The sequence below is a fragment of the Rhinolophus sinicus genome, chromosome 16, assembly GCF_057876585.1.
Source record: "Rhinolophus sinicus isolate RSI-liver-muscle chromosome 16, RSI-T2T, whole genome shotgun sequence".
In the NCBI taxonomy this organism is placed as follows: domain Eukaryota; kingdom Metazoa; phylum Chordata; class Mammalia; order Chiroptera; family Rhinolophidae; genus Rhinolophus; species Rhinolophus sinicus.
The window spans coordinates 29,134,175-29,149,146 of NC_142516.1; the positions used below are offsets into that span (position 1 = coordinate 29,134,175).

Genomic DNA, 14,972 nt, shown 5'->3' on the forward strand with positions numbered 1-14,972 from the left:
GGGATGGGAACACCCAGACACAAACACAGGACTGGGATCTAATCAGCCACTATCCATTGCTCCCCACAGACAGCAGGGAAGTGAAGGTGGGAGAATACAACGCTGTGGCTGACACGCTGGAGATCATCAACGACACCATTAGGTTCCCAGGTAAGTCAGGTGGGCTTCTCGGAGGAGGGCGCCTACTCAGTTGCTCCCAGGCCTGGGTATTATCTGAGCTCAGAGTCCTTGGCTTCATGGGAAAGAGGGAATATCTTCTCTTCTCAAGACATATTCACTGAGCACAGGGTCCCCATCACTCACATGGGAGCTGTATTCCAGCTCCTGGGATGGAACACTGGAATTGGTATGAGTGCTGGCTCTCACTGAGGCACCTGTGTTTAAACCAGAGGACGGCCAGGAGTAATTCTTTTCAAAGGTTCCCCAGCGAAATCTAGCTCTGTCTCCTCCTCTGGGAAGGGGCTTGGTCTCCATTTGCTGCCCTTCCTGGAAGACCATTCCCTCTCTCCTTTTGCTGGAGAACTCCTCCTCAGCTTCTAGAACCAGATCAAACACCTCTTCTGTGCAGCCTTCCCTGATTGCCCCCCGCTGAGCTAGTGGCTCCCTTCTCTTGGCTTCCACAGTCTTTCGTCTTGGCCTTTCCCATGGCCACTCTCACTTGGCAATGAAATTTCTAGGTTGTTGGACTATGAGTTCCCTGACTGGATCCTATTTGACTTTAAACTCCTGGGCAGGGTCTGGTACATGTTGGACATTCGATAATATTTGATGAAAGAATGAATACGTGATTGATCAAGTGAGTGGATGTGTGGGTAGGTGAAAAACTGAATGAACAGGTGAACATATGAGTCAGTGAAGAAGTGGGTGGGTGGGTGGGTGGATGGATGGATGGGCTTAACCTGTCTTAACCCCCTCAAGTTCATTCTGCCCTCAACAGCCAAAGTGCCCTTGCCATCATGCCACGCTGAAGCTGCCCCACCTCTGCTCAGAGCCCTGCACAGTCCCCATTGCTCACAGCAAGGGTCCTCCATGGTGTGGCCCCCAAGGCCTCCATGAAGGGACCCCTCCTCACTTCTCTGCCTCCTCTTTCACATTTCCCCAACCAACCTGCTTACAGTTCTTCAAATATGCCAGAACACCACCACGACTTTGCTCCTGACGGGTTCTCTGCCCTGAATGCCCTTTCTACCTTGTATTCCTCGTGAATAGCCAATGACTCGCCTTCCGAGGCTCAGCTCTCCTTTCTATAGTCTTTTCTGCCTCCATCAGGTGGAATTGCCCTCTGCGTCCTGCGTAGGCCCCCCCATGCCTGGTGTTATCAACCACCTGGACGCTGTCATTGGAGGCAGTCTGCACAGGCTTCAGAGTTAGGCAGAACTGGGTTCCAATTCTGCCAGCTTTGCCACTTACTAGTTATGAAAGCCACTTAGCACCTAGAAAACTGTTGACCACCCCCACCCCCCAAATGGGAATAATCTTCTCTATCCGTGAGATGGTTGGGTAGATCAAATGAGAACATCGCTATAAAGCGCTTAGCCCGTGGTAAGCATTCCCTATACATGATTGCTTCTTAGTGCCTTTTTCTTTTTACGTAGCTAATGTGTAAGTTCCTGGAGGACAGGGACTTTGACTTGCTTATCTTGGAATCACTGTGCCCAACACCAGGCCTGACAGGTGGATGGTGATTATTAATGATGATTGGTCAGTAATGATGATTGGTGATTAGTAATGATGGTGAGTGAAGGAATAGTGGTGGATGATGGAATGGTGAAGGATGAATAGTGAATGAATGGCTTGGGTGAGTAGCGAGAAAGAAAAGTCAGGGCTGCTGCTGTTACTAACACTTCTGAAAAGTCATTACCACTTGGCTTCCATAATGTTTCAGTTAAGATGCACCATGGGAAAATGCCATTTCGGGGGAAGGGAAGGTGGAGTAAGGAGGAGGGGCTCTTGTCAATTTTCTGAAGTTGTTCCTACACAAACATCTAGTGGTCGCAGCCATCATATAATGTTTGCTCAAACCTCGCCCCCCTTCCTCAGTGCCAAGAGAGGGGCCTGTTTCCAGCCAGGAACTCATGGGCGCCCCCAGGATGACTCTTGTGTTTGGGAGCCAGAGGCACCTGAGCCAGCTTAATCCAGTCCAGGCTATAGGTGGGGGGAGGGGGAATGCGAGCGGGGGTAGAAGTTTCCAGATGTTGAGCTTTCCCTTCTGGAAGCAAGAAATGGTGCTACCTCTATCTGCAGTGTCTGCTTTTGCCCTGACTTTCCGTTCTTGAAGCCATTCCTTAAAAATATTGCTTTGCATGAACTGCTTAAAGCTTTACATTAACCATGCCAGCAGGTTCCTTGCTGTTTCCGAACCTGGCAGCTTCCCTAGACTGTTTACATGGTTCACACTCCTCTTTCCCATTGAATGTTTTCAAACACATTTGAACTTGCTAGCAGAGTTTTTTAAACACAGATGTTCAGGAGAGTTCTCAACCCCTATAGCAACATCTGCCCGTCCTCTGCTCGTCTCCTGGGAAAGGAGACATAACAAGGCTGGCATCCATGGCACAGCCGTCGGGTGGTGTCATTGTGACCCCTGCTGGGTCTCCCCAGGCTCCCAGGTTCGGCCACTCCTGGGCAGCTGGCTGATTCTGCATACCCTCCTACTGTAGGGAAGAGCCCCAACATTTCACAATTCCACAGCAGAAACCTGACCTGAAACAGCAGCTGAAAAAGAGGATTTGAAAGGAGTGAGGCAGGGGTTGCAGAAGTCCCTGCATCCCTTCTCCCAAGCTAGCCATACCTGGTAAAACTAAAACAGGAGAACGGTGCCCCCGTCCACAAAGATGAGTTTGCCCTGTGGCCCTCGGAGCGCCCCCAGGTTCCTGGTGCCATTAAAGAATGAGCAGGGACAGCTCCAAAGTCACACACAGAGATGGAATCCCACAGTTTCGGTCCAGTCCTGGCACAGCAGGGAGGGGAAGGTGTGCCGGTAGCTCTTGCCTCCCACAGTTAGCAAATCCTATGACAATGGAAAACCAGAAAGAGCTTTTATAACATAATGACCTTGAGGCAGAAAATCCATATATGTCTGTATGGAATTGACAGGCAAAGTGTCCACCCTGGTAAGGGGGTGGTCATTATTACATTTTGGAGCAGAGTCCTTGAGAGCCAAAGCCAAGTTCCTCACCCTCCAGGGACACCCAATAGTACCCACTCCCAGCACCCAGCCTTGCACCTTCTGATCCACTCACTGGTACCTTTGGGGATAAATGGCAATGGTTTTTCAACAGGGTAATTAGACCAAATCAAATTCTAGTCTTCTAATGGCTATTAAATGCATCACAAATCCCTTATTGATTCTATTTAGAGAAAGAAATAAGTCCTGGCTCCGGCTCCCTGCTGGGCTGGCTGGCCAACCACCAGAGCCCACTCACCTGGTAGGCATGTCCTGCCCAGAGTTGGTACACAGGTGGCACTGTCAAGGACATCCAGGCAGAGACGCTCTCGGGGGCCGACTGTGCCCTGGGCTCTGCTGATGTCTTTTCCTTGGCCTTCCAGGGTCCAAACCGCCGAAAGACAAGACCATCATCCTGGAGCAGCTGCGGAAGATCTCCCTACCTCTGTACAGCATCCTGTCTGCCCTCACCATCCTGGGCATGATCATGGCGAGCGCGTTTCTCTTCTTCAACATCAAGAACCGGAATCAGAAGTAAGCTGCTCACGCCCTCCCCTCACATCGTGCTTTCTGGATTGACACACCTCGTAGGAGTGTCACATGCCAGGTTCTCCCGAGGCACAGGAGATGTTTTAGGGGCAGTTTTCTAAAGCGTGCTGCTCAGTTCCTGAGGCGTTATTAGCTGTTTCATGAGCATGTGCTTACGTTTACACCACACACACACACACACACACACACACACACACACACACAGGCAGGGCTGCTGGTTGCACAGGAGTCTCTGGCCAGATATGTTTGGGGAAGGCGAGGTTAGATAACACTGAAGAATCCAAGTCCATATGCCTTCTCAGAGCTTAGCTATGCGTGTGCACGTGGTGGCAGCCCAGGAGGAGAAATCTAGAAGACAGAGCCCCCCAATGTCTTTGACCGACCCCCCAGAGTCTTAGGGAAGCACCGCCAAAGGGGATCATTGAGTTCAGGGCTGGGCACTTCCCAGGCCTGAACTCACATCATTTCGGTTGACCCTTCAGAAAACTCCCCAGATAACAGATGAGAGCACAGTGACAATGGCTACTGCCCAAGCCACACTGCTGGGTGTGGCCGAACCCATCCCTTTGGTTTCTGGTCTTGATTTCTTTCCCCTCACACATGTCCTTCACTCTCTGGAGGAGAGCAGTCGCTTTCTGAGGTATTCTGGTCACTGGCGGGTGGAACAGGCCACCACCCCAGGCGGTAGGGTTTCCCAAGCTCAGCCAGCTTCTTTGGTTTCCATAGCAAATCCCTGAACCCAGGGAGGAACTGAGCAAGGGCTCAGATCTGGACCAGCTGGCACCTCAGTGCCTGCCCACGGGCAACACGACTCTGCCATCATGCCCAGAAGCCACACTGCATGACCTCCAGGGCTGCCAGGAGCAAGCCCAATTCCAGAACAGCTGTTTTTCTTTTTTCTGTTTGCAAAGGGGAAACTTAGAGGCTGTAGCTTTTTTGTGGTGGTTGTTTTGGTGTTTTGGGTAGCAACTGCTTAGGTCAAACCTATTTCCTGAAAAACAAAGAAAAAGAGTTTTGTTCATCTGTTGTTTTGTTTTATTTATCACCAATAACACATATACTGCCACACACAAAAAGTGAAATCACCTCTGTATACGCCATACGAACTTTAAATGATGAGCATTTGGCACAAGGCCTGGGCACATAGTTCTCAATGTTAGATTCCTTTCCTATGAGCTTCAAGAATTCCCGTTACAACAGTTAGCTGCCCCTATCATAAGACTAAATTCCTTTCATTCCTTAACTACCCCCTCTTGGCCTCCTGGAGGAAATTATAATCATTCTTTCCAAAGATTGGCATCCATGTGAATTTTTTGACTGGCTTTGCAGATTAAAAAATCTGCAGAGATAGGAATAAATGTCACTGTGATTCCAAATCCCTCTCACTTCTATCTTCCTAAATGCTATCCAATCCGTTAAGGTCCCCTCCTCCAGGAAGCCTGTCCAACTCCTGGCCTCTCCCTTCCCCAGCTTCCTGTGGTAATAAGAATGAAAGTGCTTTATATTATGGTTCATGGTCTGCAAAAGAGCCTCCAGGATCCAGTCTCATCTCAGCTTCACATGTGCCCTGGGCAGTGTGATCTATGCTTTCACAAGTGAGGAAACTCAGCTGTCTAATTGCCTTGACAGGGGTACACCTCTGTGGGGTGACAGGGGACATGTGCTAGACCCAGTGCTCCTAACTCAAAAGCCCGAACATGGTCCACAGTGTGCAGCAGGCTTTTTATCTCTCTACCACTTTGACACATAACATTTTTTCAATGCGGAAGGATTAATAGAACTACCATGTTTCCCCTAAAATAAGACCCCGCCGGACAATCAGTTCCAATGCGTCTTTTGGAGTAAAAATTAATATAAGATCCGGTCTTCTTTTACTGTAATATAAGACTAGGTATACTATACTATACTACACTATACTATACTATACTATACTATACTATACTATACTATACTATAATAATATAAGACTGGGTCTCATATTAATTTTTGCTCCAAAAGACACATTCGAGCTGATTGTCTGGCTAGGTTTTACTTTCGGGGAAACACAGTACGTAATGCAAAAGAAAGTGTCTGGGGAACACTTGACCTTAATTGCAATCTGTAAAAGGACACCTGGACCATGGGGCCCCTGAAAACTTAAGACGTTATGAGCAGATTGTGCTGGAAGAGGCAGGCACCTCTGAGGCTGAACTCCAGGCGCCTCTGAGGCTGAACTCTAGCCACCTGAAGGTTGTTTAACCCAGTCCTGGCTTGCTGAGCAGCTGAGAGCCACAGCAGGATTCCTGGAGGGAGTGAGAGAGAAGCATGTAGAGTTTGGGAGGATAAAGAATGCCCCCAACAGTAGCCTGATGAAGACAGGGGTAGGGGATGGGGATGGAGACTCCTGTCCCCCTTCATCACCTGCTGACCGGGGAAGGTGTGCCTATCCACGTGTGTGGCCCCCTGTGCATGGAACGGTGTGAGCTTCAGGCAGCCAAAGTGGATGCCCACTCACCACTGGGGACCACAATTGCTGCGCAGCCCTGAGTTCTCTCCTGCAGACCTCCAAGACCCGGTCCACGCAGCACAGGGCAGTGTGGTGGAGACATCTTCCTCCTCACTGTGGACAGTGGCTGAAAGTCAATGTAGAAGTCTCCAGATTTGGCATGTCTTCCTAGCCCCAGCCAACAAAAAACCTGTTGACAACGTTTTTGTGTAAACTAAAAATTAACGGTTGGAGAAGCTGATGCTACAAGCTGTCCCCAAAGAAGCAGTAGGTGAACTTGACCAAAGAGAAAAGAAAACAAACAACTAGAAATGGATAGCTGCCCGGGGTCCTTTAGTGGGGGAAAACAGTCCCTAATCGGTGGCACAGTCTTGGAGAGGGGGCAGTGGAGACCAGAGCTTGTATTTTTCTCTCCTCCTCCAGCCTTGGCAAGAATATACACAGTCAGAAAATATTTGTCGAAGTAATAACTACATTAGCAGTTCTGTTAACCATCATATATCCTTCTCTTATCAGGCTGATAAAGATGTCAAGCCCTTATATGAACAACCTCATCATCCTCGGAGGAATGCTTTCCTACGCATCCATCTTTCTCTTTGGCCTTGATGGATCCTTCGTCTCTGAAAAGACCTTCGAAACCCTTTGCACCGTAAGTCATTCTGCATATTCCCATGGTACATGATGTAAGGTTTTCTTGGTGACCTCAATCCTCAAAAACACACACAAACTCAGAAATGCATGAAAATGCATGAACAGGCAGCAGACAACCCATTCAGCTGTTCACACAATTCAACAGGGCAAGAGGGTGTTGCTTTCAGACCGAAAGGGACTTAAGTATTGCCATAAAATTAAGGTCATGGATTCAATAGGTCACTGCTAGAAGACAGCCCCTGTAAAATGATTGGCTAACCTAGAAAAGTGAGGGAGATAAATTACCACCCAGAAAAGCATCCACACCTGAGGTCAAGGTCAGGGCTGTTTAAGAAGGAACAAATTCACCCATTTACCCTAATAACAATCACAGCACATGCATATATTAAGGAAGCCCAAAACAGTATAACTTTATCTACTAAATTTTAGAAATATTATATTGAAAATTGATTAACATGTTTTAAATTGTGGTCGCTTAGGTATTATTATTGTAAGGAGTATTATACATTAGCAGTTGGCAGTTGTGTAGAACTAATTCTCGGTGGAAAGTATCATCGGCTTGCTTTTTAAGATGAGGATGACCAGTTGAGATTGTATTCTAGACTTTGACTACTGTCATCTCTCAAAACTGGTTTAGCTGTTTGGGTCTCTCTCTTGTCCCAGATGCAATAATTCATCTGATTCCCTGCATGGAGGACCAGAGCTAGAGGGGCCGTCAAAGGATCAGTATTTACCGAATTAATCCAATAGCAACGTTTTTGTTGTTGCTGTTTTCTTTTAAGGTGTTAAGAGCAATGTAGGCCCCTTTTTGCGAAGCTCTCTTTTCGTTTGCTATCTGCTCCTCTAAAGTCTCAGTGTCGCCCACTACTGGTCTGTGATGGATTGGCAGTTGGCAGCCAAGGATAAACAAGCAGACCCCTAAATCACACTGCAGGTCATCCCCATGCCTTGGACTTTTGGGGCTGCATTGGATGCTTATGCTCTGAGATAGCAAGTGGAAAGGGGGGAAAACCCGGGGGTCTCACGTTGTACGTGATGATACGCCCCTGATTCCTGCAGATGTTTAGATTGGACTGACTCTTAACACAGCGTCATATAATTGTTAATGTCACCAGTGTGACAATGTGAATTGTTTAGCAATTAAGATGGAAACTTTCGAACTATGCTTACTACGTTCAAAGGTTCCATCTGAGAAGTGGGTGGTCATGTCCCTGATATCCCAGGGGTGCTCAAGCATTCATCCTCTCCGGGTGGACCTGGAGGGCAGGTAAACCCCACATGCCCCAGGGCTCACTCAGTTCAAGCTTCCTTCTCAGTGTTTTTTATTCCAAGCCCATCACTGCCCCTTTGCTTTATCCTGCCCTTCTAGGGGTTAAGAAAGCGCATTTAAAAAAAAAAAAAAAAAAAGAAAGCGCATTTAGGAGGCACAGGTTCCCCATCTGGCTGGCATCAGGGTACCTGGAGTCAGCTTCCAAAGCAGCTGAGTTGCTCAGAAGTCCTTTGGGTACAGATTAGTGGTTTATTCCTTCAAAATGTGACCCTCTGGCATGAGGATGATGACCGCAGCACGTGGTCCCCTACATTTCTGCATGACTTTTGGGCCCTGGGATGCCTTGTGATATCATGGGCACCATATAAGTCTATGGGCAGCTATCCGGGCACTGGTGAGGGCTGGGCAAGTGTTCCTGAGGCACCTGAAGATGCTCATTAAGGAGAGCAACAACTCTCCTCTTCCCTGTGTGCTTGGGTAGAGTACAGTTTGAGGAGACCAGAACCAGCAGCAAATGCCACCAGCAGCTTGTTTGGCGACTTCTAATTCCCACAATGCTCAGATCCCTCTATGCACCCCTGAGAGCTGAGGAGCCCACCTCGGCCTCCCAGCCAAGAGGCGAGGGAACAGAGCTTTACCTTGTCCCTCCTGGGGAGCCCTGTGCCCAGCTCCTCGTCACTCGCTGCCCGCCACCTGGGAACATATCTATTGGCCCCAGTTGGAGTGTTGGGTGCAGAGAGACTCGAGGCCCAACCCTTGGAGAGTCTCTCCCTGCCGAAAGGAAGCTCCTGACACCCCGCCTTACTCACAAGCCAATGTCGGTTAAAGCACAGGTGCTTTCCGGGATTTGACCTGAATCCACAAATGCTGGGTGACGCAGGCTAGGGAGCAAAAAAGGGACATCCCCCACAGCCGGGTTTTTTCTTTTAATGAAGCCTGACATTCTATTCTGGGATTCGTGCTCATTTGTGCCAGGGGAAGGTTGTCCTGGGAAGCCTGGCAAGGCGGCATGAATAAATCATAAAGTGCTTTACAAATCAGCATTAGCTGCACACACGAGGGCTCTCCGAAGATGTTAGGGCCTGGTTCTCACCACCCCTGAGGATTCATTTATTTGCAGTCAGGGCTGTTTCAGAGGCTCTGCACAGGGGAGCCCACATTCATGACTGTGAGGAAAAGATTCCGATTAACGACTCTGGATTGAATTGGGTCAGCACAAATTGTGTATGGGTCATTTCCTAATAATTCCCAGGATCGCCCAGGACGGGGAACTGAAAGCTCTTGAGTTTCGTCCCCAATGGGTGCAATTTGGGTTGTGCTCCACCTGCTGTTCCAGCGGGTCAGCTCCTTTATTTCACTTGGTGCCATAGACTCTGTCCTCAGGGCCCAGAAGGCTGCGCCCAGTAAACTCTCACCAAGGGGGAGAGGAGGCAGAAGCAGGGTCCTCCGGGGCAGTGAGCACAGGTCTCACTCAAACCACAGCCTGCGTTTCACTCCCACCTCCTACACATACTGGCTCCTGACGGTGGCAAGGGACTTAACCTCTCTGAGCCTCGTAAAAATGAGCATAATGAATGCAGGATTGAGGTGTGGGTTAAACGTGATGATTCAGACAAGCTGCCTAGAACATAAGGAGAGTATGGGAGCGGCAGGGGAGGGGGAGGCATCCCAGTTTGTCATCTTTCTCCCCGTCACAGTGTAATTTCCTGGGGACCCTCTCTGTTCTGTAGGAACTCTTATAGGGTAACGGACAAGGCAGAGCATGCAGCCAGCTACAGATGTGGAGCAATATAAATCGCAATTCAATTCAGTCTGTTCTGCTGCCATATGAATGCCACTTTTTTTCTTTTTTAAGTTTCAGTATAGAAACTAAGCACAAAGACAGACCATGAATATCACCTCAGAAAGTAATCTATGACAATCATGAGTTGATGCCTCTCTGGGGACTATTATAACTTGTACAGGGGGCGGGTGATGTGTGAGCACACACACGCACACACATACACACACACACACACACACACACACACAGTTGGGGAAGCAGTTACACTTAGTTCCCATCCAGGTTCCTTCTGACCCTGTCCAGAATCTTCCCAGCCTGGTTGCAGCAAGTCTTGCAAATAGCTCCAGCTACACCATGCAGTCTCCCTGGACACTGTGTGGGTAGTAGAATCACCATAGCAACTTGGCCCCCGTGGGCACAGAGCTGCTGATGAAGACAGTGCTGGGTGTGGGCCAGAGCCCCCGTGCCAGCAGGTTGGGAGTGCCCGCTCGCAGCTTACACACTGACCTGGCTCAGGAATGCCAGCCCCTGGCAAGCCAGAGAGGGAACAAGGTGTGTGGGAAAAAGGAAAGCACCCATCTTCCTTGCGGAATCGTAGGCAGAAAGCCCAGCATGTGCATGGAGGGGTAAGGAGGGATTCTGCAGGGAGAAAGAAGGCCCAGGTGGGCCTTGGGTCCAGGTGAGGGCTGATCTCAACAGCTTTGGGGGCTCTCAGAGCATCCTGGCAGCAGTGCCATGTTAACGCCCCGAGCCTGCACCCTCATGAAATTCAGTACTCAACACTCTGGTTTACCAAGGCCAGCTTGCTGCCAAGTGCAGCCTGTCCTTCAAATCCCCACAACCGCCTGACAAGGCCAGGTTCAATGTCCCCACTTTATCGTAGGGAAAACCGGAACTTTATCGTCCATGGCCAGCTGGCAGGACTGAAGTTTGGAACTAGTTCTGTGGGACTACAAGGATGTCTGAGACGTTTCATTCTTTTTTTTTTTAAAGAAATACTTGATTTTTTTTATATAGATGGTTTATACCAGGAGAAAGAGATCACCTAAATTCTTAGGGATGTGGTCAACATATATCCCAACCAATATTTTTATTCACATTTTTTTAATTGAGGTATAATTCATATCACAAAATTCATTCTTTTAAGGGATACAATTCAGGGGTTTTTAGTATATTTATTGATTCATGTTTGATGTATGCCCAAAGTATATCAGAGTGCCTCGTACATAAGACAGTGGTAGTCAGACTGCTTGTATGCAAATCCCAACTGTACTACTTCCCAGCTGTGTGACTTTAAGTTCCAGGAAGAATTATAGGGTTGTGAAGATTAAATGAGATAGTGTATGTAACACACTTAGTGTCTGCTGCATAGTAAGATTCAATAAAGATTAGCCATTATCACTATGAATGAATGAATGAATGAATGAATGAATGAATGAATGATGGAACTATGTCTGCATAATTGTGTTCACCTCTGGACACTGCTAAGAGAGACGCTGATAAAGCAAGAGTAAACTTGGGATGGAGAAGAGGACAACTGGATTTGGTGCTGGTGGCCTGGGTATAGCTTTACCCGTGACGACTTCTGGCCTTAACGTGGCCTTCCTCTGCCAGAACCAGTGAGAGACAGACTCGGGCCTGCCTAAGTCACAGCCAATCTGCTGTGCTTCTGCTGCCTTGAGTGCTAAACAAGGCCTCAGGACAGGCTGCAAAGGAGGTCAGAATGACCAAAGGAGGACCTCTGAGGTTGCTTGCTCAGCCATGAGTCCCCAGTCATTGGAATCTGACATAAGAATTAGGAGAAGTCAGTTCAGCCAGGGCTGCTCTGATGACAGCTGAGCATGGCTCAGCTTTCGATCTCTCAGCTGCCTCTGCTGGCTGACAATCCTGACTCCCTTATTTATTACTTGTTATTAAAAGTAATGTGTATTATGTACAAATATCATAAGTGTATAGTTCTATGAATTTTCACAAACTGAACTCAGTTGTGAACCCAGCATCCAGATAAAGTAACCAACGATTCCCAGTATCCCAGAAATCTTTCCCACCCCTTCCAGTGACTGTCCACACCCCCCTCAGTGTGCACATGGGTCACCTGGGGATCTTAGTGAGGACAGATTCTGGCTCAGTCTCTCTGGGGTTGGGCCTGAGATGCCGCATCTCTGACAAGCTCCCAGATGATGCTGAGGCTGCAGCCACAGACCAGCAGTAGCAAGGTCTAGATTAGAACCCATGCTTTTATTCTTGTTTGTCTCTTGGAGGCTGATCATGTAAGAGAAATGGAAGCACCAAAACCTTGTTCCATGAGGATCATCTGGGGAAGGAAAGGGCTGGGATCTCCACCCTGGAACCTCAGCCAGCAGGGCAGTCCCTTCTCAGGAGCTGGGGTTGGATTCTGGGTCCTGAAGCATGCTCTCAGCCCTCCACCCTGCTCACAAGAAGTGCATGAATGGGCTCAGGGTGGGCAGCTGCTGGGAAGGGAGGGGGCGGCGAGGGCCCAGGCTTTGGACTGGGGAGCATGATACCCCCTTCCAGCCTTCCCAGAGATGCTAGGATTTTCTAACTCAAAAGGTAAACGCTCCCTACGAACACCCAACTGGCTTCCCAGTAAACACAAGTCTATAGGAATCAGTGATGAGTGATGTTTTCAGTTAAAAGGCCATAAATATCTGGGGGGGGGGGGGGTGTTTGTTTGTTTAAGTTGGGATTTCTTTTTGAGGCAGTTGAGAGATAATGTGATGTAATCATGGGGTTTAGGGGCTATTTCAGCATGTAACCCCATGCTTTTATGGCTTGCCCTGGGAAAATGCTTTGTGATTTCAGAAGGTGGCCAGAAGGCTATGACAGGGGACACCCACATGGTTTGATGGTGGCTGGTGGGTTCAGACCAACTAAGGGAGGTAGCCACAGGACCTAGTGCTGTCAGGGCCTGTTTGGGCCAACTGGGGTCCTAGACAGCCTGCAGCTCCCCTCTTGATAGCAGTGGCCTCCCCACCCCCATCTCCCTGGCCATCGAGGGTCTTCAGTTGTACAGGGCTTCCTGGGCCCTCTGGCTCCCACAGGAAGGGGCTGAGAAGGGTACCAGGGGCCCTCCAGACTCTCCAGCCAAAGGGTAGTTGATATCCTCCCACCCCACACACCTTCAGGTGGCCTCTCCAAGCCTTAGACTTAGTCTTATAATTCATCAACTTCTATGATAACATTTCCCAGGCACCTCCTTTGTGCCGGAGCCTGCGGGCACAGAGCTGGACCTCAGAGATAGCTACCCTCAGGGAGCTGTCTAGATGGGAAGATGTAGGTAATCAAATAACTCTCATTCAGCATGTTGTATGCCCTGATGTAGACAGGCTTAGGGGAGTGAGTGAGGCAAAGGCGAAGGGGCAAATCAGGGAAGACTTACAATAGGGGACCCCTCAGAATGAGCTGCATTTCTTGCGGGAAATCCTAAAAGATGCCTCTCACTTGCCCAAAAATTACACAGCAGCTACAGTCGCTATGATGCACCTACCCTCTCCTTCCTCCCTTGCCCCAGCACCCATACGTCCACCTCTTCAGTCCACAGAGCTACCTGGAGGCACACATCAGCCCCCTCCCAGCACACCCCCACAGCCCCGGTTGCCACTGCCCATGTTGAGAATCTCACACTGCCAGAAAACTCCCAGCCTCTGGTGGCTTTGGCACCTCTGGGGTCATCACCGGAAGGGGAAGAAAGGCCTTTTACCCTCACTCTGCATTATTCTGTTGCCTGAGCCAAGACCACTGAGTGCAGTTGTGCATTTTGTGCACTGCACAAGGGTGTTGGCACCAGGGGTGGTGGGAGCTGAATTTCAGCCTGTGATCTGATGAGGCTGGGAGGGCTTTAGGGAGGGTGTTCTTTCAAAAAGGGTCCCAAGGGAGCGCCTCTTGAAATTCCTCCTCCCAAAAGGGAGGCCTTTCTCTCAGTAGCCCCAAGGATCCTAAGATGCCCCATTGGCCCTGAATAGGATCCCAGAGTACCCTTGTTTGTGCCTGGAATCTCCCAATGCCACCCCCACCCCGAGTTGTTCCCCCAGAAAGGCTTTGCTGTACTCTAAACCATTTTCTGTGCAGTTCTTACTTAAAGGACCCTGGACAAGACAGGATCTCTACAGCTATTTATAGACTGTGCTCTTCAGGGGTTTATTGCCTTGGGGCACACACCAAATCTATCCACCACCCTTTGTCCGAGTAAGACAAGGCAGGCCCTGGAGACCCCAGGCTGAAATCAGGTCTTTCAGCTCCATGGTACGTGCCTTTCCCCCAACCTCATACATAATGGAGGTCTGGGGCTTGCTTTTGGACCATCTGAGTCTTCCTTCTCTGCCCTCTCACTATTGATAGCCTTGAGTGAATGGTCAGAATTAAACAGAAGGCCCTTTTCAGAACCTTGGACAGCGAGAAAACAGCTTACCCCAGCACCCAGCCAGCTCCCAGGGTGTCATCCTCTGCTGTCTGACTTCCCTGCCTCTGTAGTGACAGCAGGCCGAGAATGGCAGCCCCAGTCATCTGTTAGAACAGACCTACCAGAGAGGCTGTGTGTCCATTTTCCTGCTGATTCCCAAAAGAACAATGAAAGCCCTTCTCGCTGCCAGGCAGCCCTTCGCAAAATCAATTGAACAAGCAGCTGAGCAGAATTGTTCTGGGCATAGATTTTTCTTTCCATTTGGAGATTTGCTCTAATTGGTTTCTTTTTTCCTTTTTCGTAGTTGAGACTAGGATGGGCAAAGCCTGCCTCAAGTTCTTCTCCCTCCCGTGGATGTATGTTTTCAAGGCAGTGTGCAAAGGGGGCCACGTACTTTATGGCTGAGGAGAGAAAGAGAAAGACATTAACATCAGAAGAGTAAACATGTTTAAGACTTTGGGAGAAAAAAGTGAAGTAGCTATTTGTCTTGTGTTGATGAATCAGGAGAGACTTGTATTAGAGGTGACATATTAGAAATGGAATCATTAGAGCACCTTAGAACCTTCTAGTTTATTTGGCATCATAGAGCCACACAGAAGGAAGACACCTGGGACATCATCAAATAAAACCTCCCTCGGTGCAGGAAAT

At 49.0% G+C, this 14,972-nt stretch overlaps 1 protein-coding gene across 1 annotated transcript in view; it reads left to right on the forward strand.

Annotated features, from left to right (window-relative positions):
- The window catches only part of GABBR2 (gamma-aminobutyric acid type B receptor subunit 2), a 337,234-nt gene that overhangs the window by 257,184 nt on the left and 65,078 nt on the right, over window positions 1-14,972 (forward strand). Inside the window, exons 9-11 of the mRNA XM_088793317.1 lie at window positions 70-150; window positions 3,550-3,700; window positions 6,717-6,849. Coding sequence (XP_088649443.1) covers window positions 70-150; window positions 3,550-3,700; window positions 6,717-6,849 — 365 coding nt within the window. The remainder of the gene's footprint in view (window positions 1-69; window positions 151-3,549; window positions 3,701-6,716; window positions 6,850-14,972) is intronic.